Consider the following 15,381-nt stretch of genomic DNA (forward strand, 5'->3'; position numbering starts at 1 on the left):
GCATGAGTTAGCACCATCTATAGCCATCTAACTGTTATTATTCACTTATGCTATGATAATTTTATTCACTGGTGCTATGAAAATTTTGATCTCTAACTAATTACCTCGCCTCCAGTTACACTATGTAGATGTGACAGAGCAGGCCTTTGGGAAGTCCAAAACCATCCAAGTATGAAATCTTTCAGTAGCTTTCTTGACAGAGCTGTTTGACGAGTCTCCAAAAGGCCCTGCGACAAACGGCGAACCAGGGAGAGGACTTGGACAAGAGCAATCTCATTTTGAACCATCTTCAGAGCAGTCAACAGATCAGACAGGCAAAAATGTGCTGTTTTCACACAGAAAGCCAGCAATTTAGCTGGAAATTTTTCCTATTTACTTTTAGCAATTTATTTACAAGAATTTTCACTTAAGTTAGAATAACTTAGGCTCTTTTTTAAAAATCCATTTTCCTATAACATTATTTTTAAGTGAGAATACTTATTCTATTTCTCCTATGCTGGACTAAAACAATACAGAAAAATACAAATACAAGGATGATATTTAAACATCTGTCAAACAGGGTGTTTTAATACAACTATTAAGTTTAGCATTTAATTACTCAAACTCAGAGCAGCATCTGCAAAACAGCATTATATTTAGTTGTAAGTATTTATTGCAGCTACCCTTAACTTGGTCATTTGTATGTCAAATTTTGTTTTTCCAAGACTGTCTGCACTGTGTAAAGAACTGTTTCCAGGATACGCATAATTGTGCAGTACATAACATCTGTTGCTTTGCATTTTCGGAGCTTTGCAAAGCATACTTTCCTATATTCACTTGAGTGTATAGACTGACAGAAGAGATTTATTGTCACAGTTCAAATAAACCCACAACTACGGCAATTACTCCATACTGAAAAGCATTTAAGTAACTCCCATCTTATATAGCCAAACAGACAAGAGCCAGGAAATCCAGAGTTCAGCACTGAATTCTGTTCATGAACAGATTTGTTTAAAATTGCAACACATAGGAAAGAAACAGCTACATGCTAGATTACAGAACCGTGAGGTAAACCAAGTTACTATATATTTTTTTCTCAAGAGATTTAATATATTCTTACATCTACAATTAAACAAGAAACCAGGAAAGGGAGGAAGTTGCACCAGATCTTAAACATAAGAAGTAGAATTTTCTTTCATCAAATCCCTTACAGAAAGGCTACCATATTATCAAGGCTCACATGAAAATTCAGCCTACAATTTTTATTTTTTACTTTAAAACACCTTTTTTTTTTTTTTAAACAAACTTACTATCTGCATCTGTTATCACTTAAAGACCATGAGAGAAAACACCAGCTTCCATACTACTAGTAAGGAAAACTAATCATTCCTTGTAACATAAAGCCAATAGTGGGCGTGGAAAATAATTTTTACCTCTTATACAAGTTATCCTAGGATCACACAAATGATTCGTGATCCACTCTGGTTTCTGAGCTCCAATTTTACAAAAATTAAGCTTTGCGGCTTACAATCATTCTGCATGCTCTGGCTTACAATCATTCTGCATGCTCTGGCTTACAATCATATCACAAAACTCCAAATTAAGTGTGGCTTGAAGCATTTTCTTGGTTTTGCAGCTTAAGGGTTTACGTATTTATTGCATCAATCTCAAAGTTGCTAAGAGCTACGTTGTCATTGACAGATAATACATAAAGAGCTCCACATGAGTTCTGTGCTTTGTATTTTGTTTCTTTAATCTCTAACATTCATAAAATAACATTCAATATTTGGCATTTACAGTGGACACTATGTTAAAATGTTTCACAACATTCAGCTAGGGTGGCAAACGTAAATCACACCAAAAAAATTCTTTTAATCACATACCCAACCATCAAAGAATAAACTGAGGATTACTCTTTAATCTTAAAAAGAAACAAGCTAGGAAAATTTGGGGAAGGAATAAAATCAGAAGCACCCTCTCAATCTGTACATCAGCATTTTTAAACGCTCCCACTTACGAGCACGATAAAGATACAAATACAGCTCAAGGCTTCAGACAAAAGCAGTCATCTCCCAGCACCAAACTCATTCCCAAAAGATAAACTCAGCTAAGACTTGCCTACACCATAAACAAGCCACTCCTCATAACGGTACCTAAATAACAGGGACTGTGATGTTGTCTGAAAATCAGCTTATTGATTCTTCTCCAAAAAAGAACTGGTGATATTGGTAATTCTAGTATCACATAACTTCCAGGTTTGTGGGACATTCCTTGTTGCTCTGATGGAGCTACGTTATGGGGGGGTGGGGGTTATGATTTTTATGAGTCCATGAGGAAACACAACAGGAAAAGAGTTACCTTGAGACCTTACAGGAAGCAAAATGTTCTCATTCAATAGTGCATTTTTGATCTGCATACTTTGATAGTAACAAAATACATGTTCATCAAGAAATTTAGGTTCAACCAAGAAAGCCATAAACACATTTTAAATGAGTTAACTAATTTTTTGTTTCCTTTAGCAACACTGTCACTGGAAAGTAGAAGTCAATTACTTTTAACTTCAAAATCACCTTTGAAATTAGTACAGTTTGGAGTAAAACAGGTATAACTAGATGACAATGCGTATCAATAAATGAAGCTAAAGAAGTGCCAGAAACCTAATTGTTTTTCAAAATATTAAGTCTCATGCATGCTTAAATACACATTTAACTTTTAAAACCACAAACAATATTATGTGAAAGTAACTACTATCTCTATACAAGCATACCTCATATGTTGGAAACAAAATAATTAGCCACTTTTCCGAATGACAAAAAATCAAGACGCCACTTTTTCCTGCAGAGGGCCACAGAAAAACAGTTTGACAGTAAAGTCTGAAGTCCTACAAAAAGGATTTCTATGCTCAGCCAGAGTGCAGAAATAGGAAATACCAATGTCTTCAACTCTTCATTGTAGCTACATAGCATCCATTTACCCAGATAATGTCTACATGTGAAAGAGACATTATATTACAACTTGGTAATTCATCCAAGAGGAGGAGCATCCAAAATGCTAAGAACCCATTTTTGGTTGCAGTTACAGGGTTATGACTTTTCTGCCAGTTACAGTGCCACATGTGCAAATGAATTTCAGTTGCACTTGCAACTTCACTTACTCAGCTACACTTGGACAGTGATGCCTGAACTGGTATCACCGTCCAAAGGATCTGCGCTTCAACTAAAGTGGGAAGGGTTCCTAAACTGCAAGGGGGGAGTTCCAAAACTTCTTGCCTAGTGAAATACTTTGAGAAATACCATCCTTATACTTAGTCGTCAGACGCAAGTATTTTTGAGGCAACCTAAACAGTTGGAAGAAGGAAGTTCTAGTCACTAACAACTTAGCAGATTTAATAAAAAAATAAATGAAATCATTAAATAGTATTTTAAAAGGTTAATTTATTAACTTTGCAGCTGCAATCAACTCTGTAGTATATCAGAGAATGGTGAAACCCAATTAACTCAAACATTGACCATTAATGTCTATGAGACAGGAATCAATTTAGAAAAGGATCTTAGTATAATGCAATCCTATAGCAGTCCCAGTAGTAGATGACAAAAAGGTCACATTTTGAAAGGAAACAGCAGATACCACCACAAAACTAGCAGATGTTCCTAAAGGATCATCTGTACAAAAACATAAGCATATGTGAGAGAAATCCAACACTATCACAAAATCAGTTGGTGTCTAACATAATAGCAGTTCCTTATGGCAATATGGTAAGATGTGTATCACATACGCAACACATTATGGTTTTTTGTCTGCACATACTGTTACAACATAAGTTATAAAAACTGGGACCACTGATTTCCTTGAAAGGAAAACATTAGTTTCATGACCCACTAATGTTAAGGTACACAAAAACTTCAGATCTATGTTCTCAGATTTTTCAGAAGAAGGATAAAAATATTTTTAGAGTACTAAGTGTACTGAAGTAAAAACTTCCTTCTAAAGGCAGCATATAATATAGTTAGATATACCTAAAAGAAACAGCAAACATAAAGGAATTCCTTCTATCCAGTACCTATTTGTTTGTTTATTTTTTGCAGAATTGCAACAGCATCTATTACCTGCTGCTTTTGTAACACATAGTTAACAAGTAAGACATCTACAATGAAAGGAAAATTGTTTATCTAAGTTTTGTTTATCTTGACTCCAATGAGAGCAGATGTCAGACTTTCCTGCTTTATTTTTATTTCTATTTTGTAACTGTAAAATAAAGACAGAAATGCGTTAATCTGAGCATGTATTTTGCCAAGATACAAAATAAGAAAATGCAAAAGAACATCATATTCTCAATTTTAACTTGTTCATTACCATGAACAGTTACAACTATGGGAGCAAGCTTTTTTGGATTTACCATAGCAGAAGACCCCATTAGACACCATGATCCCAACAACTATCTCACGCAAGGTGCTACAGAACCACATTCTACACGCAGTCCAAGGAGAGAAACAGCCGCAGACAAAGAAAGTAGGCAGCAGTCTCAGATTTCGGGTGGCCAAGCTATTCATCAGATTTTGTATGTGTTTCCTGTAGACATTACAAGAAAAAAAAAAAAAAAAAAAAGGATTTCAGGAATCAGGAATTATGTAGCTTCTTGGACATTTACAGAGCACTGCTTCTAACTGTAAGGGATTGCCTGAAAGAAATCATGCATTATCCAATAAACTACACTCGAAAAGTCAAGGTTAGTTGGCAACATTTGATGCAACAGAAAACACATAAAGGTGCACAGTAGAGGGGTACAAATTCAGGGATGATATGGTAAAATGGCAACCAACAAAAGATTACAATAGCATCTAGAATACAAAAGAGAGGTAAAAAAAAAATAAGTAGTGTTTCTCAAAGGCTGAAGAACAGATTCAGAAATTGAGATACAAGATTTAGGTGGGATTTGCCTGCATACTGGTTTTAATGACTTAAAAAGAACATTAATTTACACTGAGGAAGGGCCTCTTAACCCTATATCACTATCACAGACATGAAAATAGCACTAGCATGGACATCACAGATTGGATAGTATATCAACTTTTTTTTAAATATACACTTCTGGATTCTTTCCATCATTGTATATAAGCAAGACCATCAATTTACTCTTGCACACCTCTGCACAGAAAGCATAGGCAGAAGAGTTGGCAATTATTCCATGGACAGGAAAATTATGGAAGTTTGATAATTATTTTGTTTTTTAAATAAACTTGCACCCTACCTCTCTTTACCTCACCACATTATTATGTCTCCTCTGACTTTCTAGGGATTTCCCTACCCTGTATCAGACATACCTCATGCATTATAGCATCACCCTGCATGTCTTCCTATCTGCCCAGCAACAGCTTCAGTTTCCCCTCCACTCACTGATATCCCTCTCCATAGTACCCACAAATCCCTCTCACACCCATATGGCACTTCACCAAAATCCTTAATATATCAGCTCACCCCACGGCAGTATTCTTGATCGCTCCTCGATTCCAACCTATCTTTCTTCAATTGGCCTGTTCCGCAGCCAAAATATCAGCACCAGCTACGTCTGGCTCGTTGCTGGTGTGCCAACTGCCTGATGATGCAGAATCGGGCAAGCACCCAGCCACCCAGTCCCTCACTCGCCGGGCAGGCACGGGAGATGAATAAAGCAGAGCATCGCCTTATCTATAACAGTATATGGCAAGGTATAATTATTACACAGTGCAACAGGAAAAATGAAGAGGGGAAGAAAAAAAATAAACACCAACCCAACCACAAAACCAAAACCTATCACCTTTAGGCAAGTCTAAAACTTGCCATTTTATGGCCTACAAGAGCTTTAAGGTAACAAAACCCACCATATCACCAATAGAAAGTGTTTTGCATTAAAAAGAAAAGGCCACAAAGAAGAGTTACTATGCTGTGTGAAAGCTATATAAATCTTGTTATTTCAAACTCACGTAGCTCCCTACAACTAACACACGCTCCAACTTAACATGCATGTAAACCCAAACATACACAAATAGAATTTGCAAGACCTAGCATAGAAACTTATTCTCCGCAACAAAGATTTAAATATCTGATCTCTCTCTTTGGAGGCAGAGAATTAAAGTAATGTTAATTCCTTTCAACATAAACAGAGAGGTGCATAAAGATGTGAAATACAAGAAAACCACCAGAAAGCATGAAACAACATAAATTGTTCCACAAACAAGTAGCCATGAACTGATCCGCTGATAAAGCATAAAAGACATACCGAGAATCAAAACATTATGTCTAGAAGTCACCTGAAATAAAGAACAAATTTTAAGAGACCTTTAATTAGTATACTCCATTTCCTGAAATATTTTTATTTTTTTATAAAAAGTTGTAAATTAATAAATTCTTTTGCAGTTTCATGCAGCATTTATCTAAAAGACACTAATTTTATGGACTTCCTTGAAAAAAAAAATTTAAGTGTGTCTTACAAGTTCAGACGCCACGGGGTTGTTCAAAACTGCATGCTTTCTTCCTTCAATTTACTTCTTAAAGCCATATATTAATGTGATACATGTACATCTCACCCTTAGTTACACTTCATATTATTTATTTTTATGTCTCTTCCCTAAAAATAGTTTTCCTATTTGGACAACAGATAAGCCACTTAGAGAAATTATGTTCTCTACACGTCAGAAGTAGAATCAAAAGCTTTGAATTTGACCAACGTGGAACTTCAGTAATTCGCATTTTGTAACAGCCAGTTCCCATTTCCATTATTCCTGACTGACCGATAGACTGACAGATGTCTTACTTTAGAGATCCCAAACAGACTATTGGTATCTATTTCAGCCACATCTGTTCCTAAATAGCCTTGGCAGCAGGCCACTATGCACTCGGAATTAATTTTAAGTCCTTATTGCTAACTCTTTCACTGTTGCAATACATCAGTGCTCTTTTTTTTTTTCCTTATTGCTGCACTTATGTAAAATATTTATAAATCTATATTTTAGATTAACATCAACAACTATAGTATACTATATATAAGAATAGTATACTTAACACATTGATCTTTTTTACTTCATTATGAAAATATATATTCATTAATACATTAACCGCTGGATTGCTCCAGAGATCTCACTTTCTTATTCATCAATTCATTTAGAATATTATGTTCTATTACTTATATTTAAAAAGCAAGTTTTATCCAAGTTATTAGTATCCAAATACTCAGTCCAGCCTACATGCTATCAGTCTGAGAACAACTTCATATACCCTTCAGTCAAGTACACTACACACACAAGAAACTACACACATAAAAAGAAACTACGCGTATAAAAAGTTTTTCATAATGATCAAAAGCCTCCGGACTTCACATACCAGTAAAACACTGAGCCAGTCTTGTTCTGTTTCCTATTTGCCAGAAATCTGCTGAAAAACTACAGTTACTGTAAATTGTGAAATTCTGTGGCAATCTTTAAAAAGATGATGATGAAGGCTTTAAAAAAATATCAGGAATAAAGTTCTTATTCAAAAACAAGAAACAAGCCATATTGGACGAACGGCATAAGGACGACCGAATTGACACTATTTGTACTGAAACTGTTCTAAAATACAAATGATTCCTGCATCCACTGCTGCTGATCCCCTACATGTCATTAGCTTTTAAACTTTAGCCATACAAAAAAATAAAAAAAAAAAAAATCCACTCTGAGCATTTGTTCTTAAATGTAAATGTTTATTTTTCCATCATTAAGTCATTCTTATTATCTTCTGGGAACTTCTAAAAATCACATAGAATTTTCAAATCTATACTAAAGGTAGCTTTCTCTGATATGGTTTTGAAGCAGCATCCAAAAGGAGAAGCATCAATTTGGGGATGGATTATTAATACAGAGAGAGAAGTCTTGTTTTTTCATAATTTCAGTATTTATATTTATAGCATAGGAAAATCACACAGAAAGAAGCCAGAGGAAAAAAAACCTAACTACTGACTGTGAGCTCCACTTCTCATTGCAACGCTGGGTGCATTGTTAACAGCCAGCAACCAGCAATGGGTCAGAGGGTACCCAGCTCCAGACAGAAGAAAAGGCTGAGCCAAGCTGCACGCCCGGACCATAACCGCGGCGTTTTGGAGGGGGCAGCTGAGCCATGCCTCGCACTGCCGGCATTCCCACAGGACAAGTTCACTTCCTCAGGCTCCACATCCAGTTGCCTGCCCAGGCCTTACTTCTGCCCAAAGTTTTGTCGTAATAGAGAACACGCAAAATTCATAATGGGTCACGCTTATTAGAGAGGAGGCTGTTCGGGAGCTTGCTACAAGGTCTGGAGAGTGAACAACAAAGGAGGCCATCAGAAATCCTCAGCAAACACTGGTAGTCAAAAAACTCAAGGAGACAGAAGCTGAAGAAAACAAAGGGAAGGTAAAGAAGGAAGTCTGCCTGATAATCACACTGTCAAAAACTCCACAGAAACAGTGCAGTGGGGCAGAACTACACATAAGTGAGCGTGACATGATCGAGCCCAGGCATAGCAGATGTCACCTGCTTGGGAACTTTAAGCTGGAGCTTTCAGTTCTATTTAGGAGAAGCTGAAGAAGCCAAGGCTGTACAAGCTACCACATGTAAGGACATATAATAAGAACCACGTAATTGCGGATGACAAATTACAACTTCAGCAAGTCAGGAATACTTTTGGGGAATTATTGGGGATGGGAGGTCAGGGAAAATGGGAGAAAGCAATTACCTGGGAGCTCTCTGACTTGACAGACTGGAGTGACTGCCATAGAAGGTCTTTTCCTAAAATAGGAACTGCAGAGGTAAAACCATCCTGACCTACTGTATCCAAGACGGAAAGAAAAACAGACAAGACTTTTGTTGAATTCATCCCTGTGAGGGCAACAAGCCCTACACAGTGAATTTTTCAGCTCTTAGTTCATCTGCAGTCACCGACAGGTACACGTAGAGCCACGCTGGCCCGAAGGAAGGGGTCACAAGTATCCTTCTGAATGCTGCTTGGGTAGACCATTGTGTTCCCACCACAAAGTGGCCAGAAGGATAGAAGCGTCTCAGAAACAAACTAATAGTCTTCCTTTTAAGATTATTTCATTCTCAAAGAGAGCCTGGAACAGCTACAGGTGACATAGTGGTGGCATCTATACCAACAGAGGAACTGAAAATCCCTTTATCTTCAATGTCAGTACTTGACATTTAAGAATTTGGAAATCCTATAGTAAAAATTCACAGCCTACCACAGACTTCAGGAAAAACCCAGCATTTGGAAGACACCACTGTCTTTTCCACTGAAGTTAGTAAAGAAGTAGGACGTTAAGAGCGTCTCAGAAACCAAAACATTTAGCAGCTCAATGCTACATAGTACAAAACCAAATTGGAAAACACAAAGAATTATCGGCATATATTTAATACATGTGCAGGAAAAGCCCAAATCCTGATAAAATTGACACCAACTTGTCAGTGCTGCTTTCCATAAGACTCCTGAAGTCCTGCCATCTGCAACATGCGTGACTTTAAGCACTGCATACTTTATTACCTTGCAGGAGCTAAGACAGAAAAGCTCCCCATGTTTGTATGAGTAATCTAAGGATGAAAAGATCTTAACACAAAGTAGCAATTTAAGGGGGTGGACTTTTCCTAGGGAAAAAAAAAAAAAAAAGGAACCAGTATACACTCCCATCCCTTGAAGCATGAAGCAATACATACAAAAATTCATTCTTCTTGTCTGTACCTTAAAATCCTTCACTGGTGACAATTAAAAGAAAACTGTGGACTCTATCTCCTGATATTTGACAATTCAAGCTACATTAAAGTAGCCAGAACATAAAGTGGCTATCAAATTAGAGCACTGCGCACAGAACTAAATAATTAATAAATCAGACTTCAGATCATATACACAGAGACCTGTAGTTAATCCCAAAAGGGAAGGAAGAGGCTACAGCATTGTGTAACAGCATTAAAAAGGCAGCCCAACTGGCTCCACAAGAGGAAGGACTGTACACACATCACTGCAGCTGTCATTCAAACTCAACGGTCCTGCTGAAAAGCAGGTATTTTAGTCCGAGCACAACACTGCCTTAAGACAGTTACGCCATTCAGAGGCTAAGAATCAATAGCTGTGCATGGCATCACGTTAGTTTGATTTCAGTAGCTCTGGTATCCCAACATGGGTACACAAAATGAAGCATAACGACTTCAGCTGTGAACATCTGAGTATTTCTCTGCAGCAGCAGCACTGGAATCACAGGCTTCCACACTACTCTAAAGGCTCTGCAGCATACAGACTGCCCTGAAGAGGAACAGATTACTTTAACATAGAAAAGCTGGCATGTGAAAGAAACTTTGTTTCTCTGTATGCTGAGTTTACAGCTGTTGGATCTTACCCATATGAAGCTTTAATTTCTGTCCAAAATAATACTAAAATAATACTGATATTTTAGGCCTGGACAAGCTAACCGTACCATACCAGAAGGCAGGTGCGCTGCCTGGATACTCTGCATTCCTGAACACAACTTTGATTCCTCCTTCACATAAGCACTGGGAGGTCACTGCACTATACAAGCACTTTTAAGCGTGCATATTTAGTTTTGAAAGTAAATTCATATTTTCACAGTTCATAGGATAAAAAAAAAAAGACTATTTGGATAAGTTTAAAGAGCATTCGTTTTCTTCTATAACTTTTGTGTATAATGTTTCAATTGATCAAGCCCTTTATAACAGCACTTTCTCACAGCGTATTGCTTTATCGGAAAAGCACAGAGCAAGGACGACTTGCCACAGAAGCCTCATCACAAAACCCAGGCACATCTCACAAAACCATACCCACCTCTACGCACTCCAGTTTATGTACCTGTCAAAGAGGTTAAGCCAAAGAAAGCTGATGTAGCAGGAACAAAAACAAATCCTCTTACTGCCCTGCCTGGGGCTAAGAAACCATAAAAACACCATCTCTTACATTTTGTCCTTTTTGTATCACCCGCCAAGAAGTAAAGGCTCTTGCCAGGAAGAGTCGGTCCAGATACAGGACACTTATTGCCTTATGAACAATTTTTTTTTTTCCTTAATCACCAGCATAACCTTGAAGGGAAGGGACACCCCACTGACTTTAACCAGTTTGCTGCAACCCTGTTTTAACCCCCTGGCCCTGTCCGGAGAGGCCCCGGCCGCAGCCCGCCTTCCCCCCGCAGCGCCGCGGGGAAGCCGCCTCGCCCCGCCCCGCCCGGCCCCGCCGCCCGCTCCCGGGGCCTGGGCCCGGGCCCGGCCCCTGCGGCACCCCCCGCCCCGCCCCGCCCCGGCCCACCTGTGGGGCTCTCGGGCAGGATGGGGCTCCAACGGAGCCGCCGGGCGCTCAGCACCACGTCGCAGCTCCTCTTGCTGATCTCGAAGATGCCCCTGAGGAGCGGCTCCTCTCCCGCCTCGGCCGGCGGGGCCGCCGCCGGCAGCGGGGCCACTCGCCGCCGCCGCTCCTCGGGCGCTGCCGCTGAGAAGCGAGCGGCGCCCCCAGCCGCCGCCTGCGCCCCCCGCTCGGGCCAGGCCCGTCGCTGCGAGCGGAGGGAGGGGGCCGAGGCTCCCAGCATGGCGGCGGCACCGCCACCCCGCCAAACCGGCCCGCTGCCGGCGTCCCGGCTGCTGCCAAGGCAGCGCCCGCCCCGCCCCGCGGGCGGGGCCGCGGCCGCCCAGGGGCCGGCGGGAGGGCGCCCGTTCCGGGCCGGGAGAGGCGGTGGCGCACGCACGGCCGGCCGTCCCCTCACAGGCAGCGGCGGGAGAGGAGCGGGCCGGGCTGTCCGGGGCTCTTCGCGGGGGAAACCTCTCCCTCCGCCGCTGAGCGGGAGCGGAGCCCTCGCTGCTGCCGGTGGGTCACGGAGACCGGGCCGGTGCCGCGGCCCTCCTACTACCCGCTGAGGCCTCCCCGGGACCCCAAGTTGGGTACGGTAACAGCGGGAACGGTTCACAGGCGCTCGGGCTTCTTACGGTTCTGTTCCCCTGAGTTACTCCCCCGAGGAGAGCAATGAAGGAATTCCTATACTATGCCAATACTCGATGATCTTTGGGGTCCTTTCCAACCCGAACCCTTCTGTGATTCCGTAGCTACAGAAGCTTGTTTTGTCAGATTACCGCGTGTCTTCTGCTTTCCTGTTGACACGAAACGGGTGTGATTATTTAGCTTTAGAAAACTGCAACATGAAGTTGTAATAGCCCTTTTGTACTGAAAAGGTCCAGTTTTTCACAGGTTGTGTCTATGGCTTAGCCTTAAGATAAATGCCGTGCTGACATCGCTGCTGCAAAACGGGGTATGATCGTAAACCTAGGTGGAGGTATCACAATTATACATACCCTTAAAACAATGTGGGAACACAGTGACTCAGAATCGAATAAAAACTCATACATTAGACTCTCCATCAAGCGGTAAATGCAGAAAGCGTACCCAGAATGTTGCACAGTCATCCCACACCCTCAAAGCTTCAACGCAGAGCAGGGGAGACACGCTTCTTTGCTCCCGCTCTGTAAATGATAGATTTTACTGTCTGGAGGTGTGACAGCTTTACTCACAGGTGCTGTAAGATTGACTGATGACAATCACGTTACAGCTCTGGCATCAACTCCCATTTATAAGGTGCTCCTGAGCCCGTAAGGGCTTAACTTGAAGGAAAACAGGAAGGTGGGTTTTTTTTAGTTCTGAGTTGTATGATGTCATGTTGGCTTATTAGTGCATGAAAAGGACATTTTTAAACATGCAGTTTAGTAATTTTATCTCTAGTATTTATAAGACAAATATACATCGCCCCTCTAAAAAATAAAGTGATAAATTAAAAATACTGCCTTTGGCAGGTCCATATAGATTACAGTTCAAGCCACATGTCAAAAATATCCAAGGCTCTTCCTATGATTTATGTCGCTTTAGAAGAGAAATGCTGTTACAGGTAAGGAAATTTCATTGTCTGCAATCAAACCAGCCGAGAGTCCATGAGATGACACATGATTTCACAACTGTTAAGCTGCCTTCCTTAATAGTTCCAGAAAAACCTGTACCAAGCCGCTAATTATATAGCTAAGAAAAGTTACAAGATGCATTTTAAAAGTCGCTACAGTACAGCTCTTTGGTACATATTTCCACCTAGTACTTTGCCAAGTTTAAAGTATGCTCTGAATACTTGTTAAATATACAACCTGGAAATGCTCTTCAGTTTTCATCGAGCCATTGATACAGCTTTCACTGCAATGCAGCCCTCACCAATTTGCCTTTCTGAATCATAACACGACCGCGTAGTTTCTGCTTGCTTAAAGCTGTTAGTGTCAATAGTCTTATTCTGACTTTAATTTTGTCAATATTTTTTGTCCCTTAGATCTTCTTTGTTGGGATATAAGTATCTTGACTGCAGAGTAATTGGATAAAATAAAGTGTAAACAATTGAAATTATGTGTAAACTATGGAAGTTTAATGCAAAATAGTATTTTTTTGCCTAAAGATAACCGAGTGACAAAGCAAGAAAAACTGCGAGCCAAACAAACAAGCTTGCTTTACCAATTTATCATTCTGGTACAACAGTAGATGAACCAATTAAATTTGTGTCTGTTATTTGGCATCGGTGATCTTTAATGTGTTTGCGTTGATGTCATTCAAAAGGAAAGCTATATCATTAACTAGAAGATAAAGCACAACATGAAACTGGATATAGTTGAATCAATTTTGAGGCTGTGTGCCCTTTATAATCCCCTGTAGTCATTTGTATTTTTTTCTGGGACCATTTATTAACCCATCCCATCTATGTATATAATATATTGTCGCCAGGTAATTTCTCATAAGGTACAGGAAAGGATAAGCTGATAACTGTCTTAGCACTATAAAATAATACTGTTTTCAGGACCATCAGTAGAAGACTTACAGTTCCTAAGAGACTTGTAATACCCTTTGATTAATGTCATTAAAACTTCTGCACCTTTTTATTGGCATTGCTTGAAAGGAGTATTAAATCAGTAACTTAAGATACTAAAATCATAGAATCCTTTAAGTTGGAAATAACCTTTAAGATCACTGAGTCCAGCCATAAACCTAACGCTGTCCAGTCCACCACTAAACCATGTCCCTCAGTGCCACATCCACACATCTTTTAATGTAGTAAAAACATAAAATAGTAAGAGAACTGCATACAGTAACAAAAACCGTAGGAGGAACATACAAGCCTATTCACTCTTTGTTCACAAATGCTCAGTCCCCACAATCCTTTGTAAGTCTGAGACACACACTTTTTCCTGGGTGGAAAAAATTATATTCTAAGCAAATCTACTCTTCTTTTAAATATCAAAACTTTCATATTTGTACATTGAATTTGGAAATAATACATAATAGTCCAGCAATATTGTTTTTATCTGTTTTCCAGACTATATCTGGAACTCTCACACATAGAACTTCTTGTCCTCTCTTGTAAGAAGGGTAGTGTGTATTGATGATCCCATGTAGTATCTGGTGTGATGTTCCCATATTAGAGAAAAAAGTGAGACACAAGACAAACAGTAAGTAAGTTGCAGGAACTGTATAGTAGACAACAAAATAGCATAGAGCACTGAACTTACATGTAATGGCCTTGATTTCATCTAAATCTTTTATCATAACCAGAATTGGAAGTGGAGCATATAGGTACTTGTGATGACAGAGTGATCAAGGGACATCTAGAAATACAGTATGCTGCATGAGGAATAGAGATGATGTAGAAGGCATTGCAAATCACCCAAAGCAGCTGAGGTGTGTTTTACTTTCCTGTTCTCTCATGCATATTTTGATTCAATGGCAACAGATACATGAACATAGAGAAGCCCTATTCACCTCTTAATAGGGAGGACATTTTTTTACAAAAATACTACAAATTAAATTTTGCAGCTCTTCAGAGAGCCTCCAGAAGTATTCTTCAAATATTTATAAATATTTCATGTTTTCCATGCATAAAGAAACTCTGTCTTTGAATTTAATGTACCTCCTTTAATCTAAATATGCAGTACACAAAGACATTTAGTTCATCAGCAGTTCTCTACAAAGACGTAGCTATTCTCTCTTTCTAGTGATAGGGATGGAAGGTGTGCGTTCTCACAGTATACCAGGAATTTTAAAAAAAAAAATAGAACTGACTCCACAAAACATTTTTGTGCTGTGTTTTATAGTCTGAATCCCAGGTTACTCTATTGCTCCATTTTACTTACTTAGAGAGCCAGTAGAGCTGCCTTAGAAATCGTCTTAACATTTTTTGTTTTAAATAAATAGCTCAAGTAAAGTAGAAAGGGCAAAAATGGGGCAGGGGACACACCAGAAAGGGAAGAAAAGTCATTGTCAGAGCACAGCAAGGGCCAGCAAGCAAAGGGGGACACCCCCCCCCCAGGCTAGCAAGGTAAGGGCCTTTTTGGCCAGGACCCACCTGATGGT

At 39.7% G+C, this 15,381-nt stretch overlaps 1 protein-coding gene across 1 annotated transcript in view; it reads right to left on the minus strand.

Annotated features, from left to right (window-relative positions):
* The window catches only part of CERKL (ceramide kinase like), a 58,344-nt gene extending 46,774 nt beyond the window's left edge, over positions 1-11,570 (minus strand). The window contains exon 1 of the mRNA XM_054208923.1: positions 11,269-11,570. Within this exon, the coding sequence (XP_054064898.1) occupies positions 11,269-11,545 (277 nt within the window). The 5' untranslated portion in view covers positions 11,546-11,570. The remainder of the gene's footprint in view (positions 1-11,268) is intronic.
* Between the last annotated feature and the right edge of the window lie 3,811 nt (positions 11,571-15,381).

Source organism: Rissa tridactyla, chromosome 7, assembly GCF_028500815.1.
Source record: "Rissa tridactyla isolate bRisTri1 chromosome 7, bRisTri1.patW.cur.20221130, whole genome shotgun sequence".
Lineage (NCBI taxonomy): Eukaryota > Metazoa > Chordata > Aves > Charadriiformes > Laridae > Rissa > Rissa tridactyla.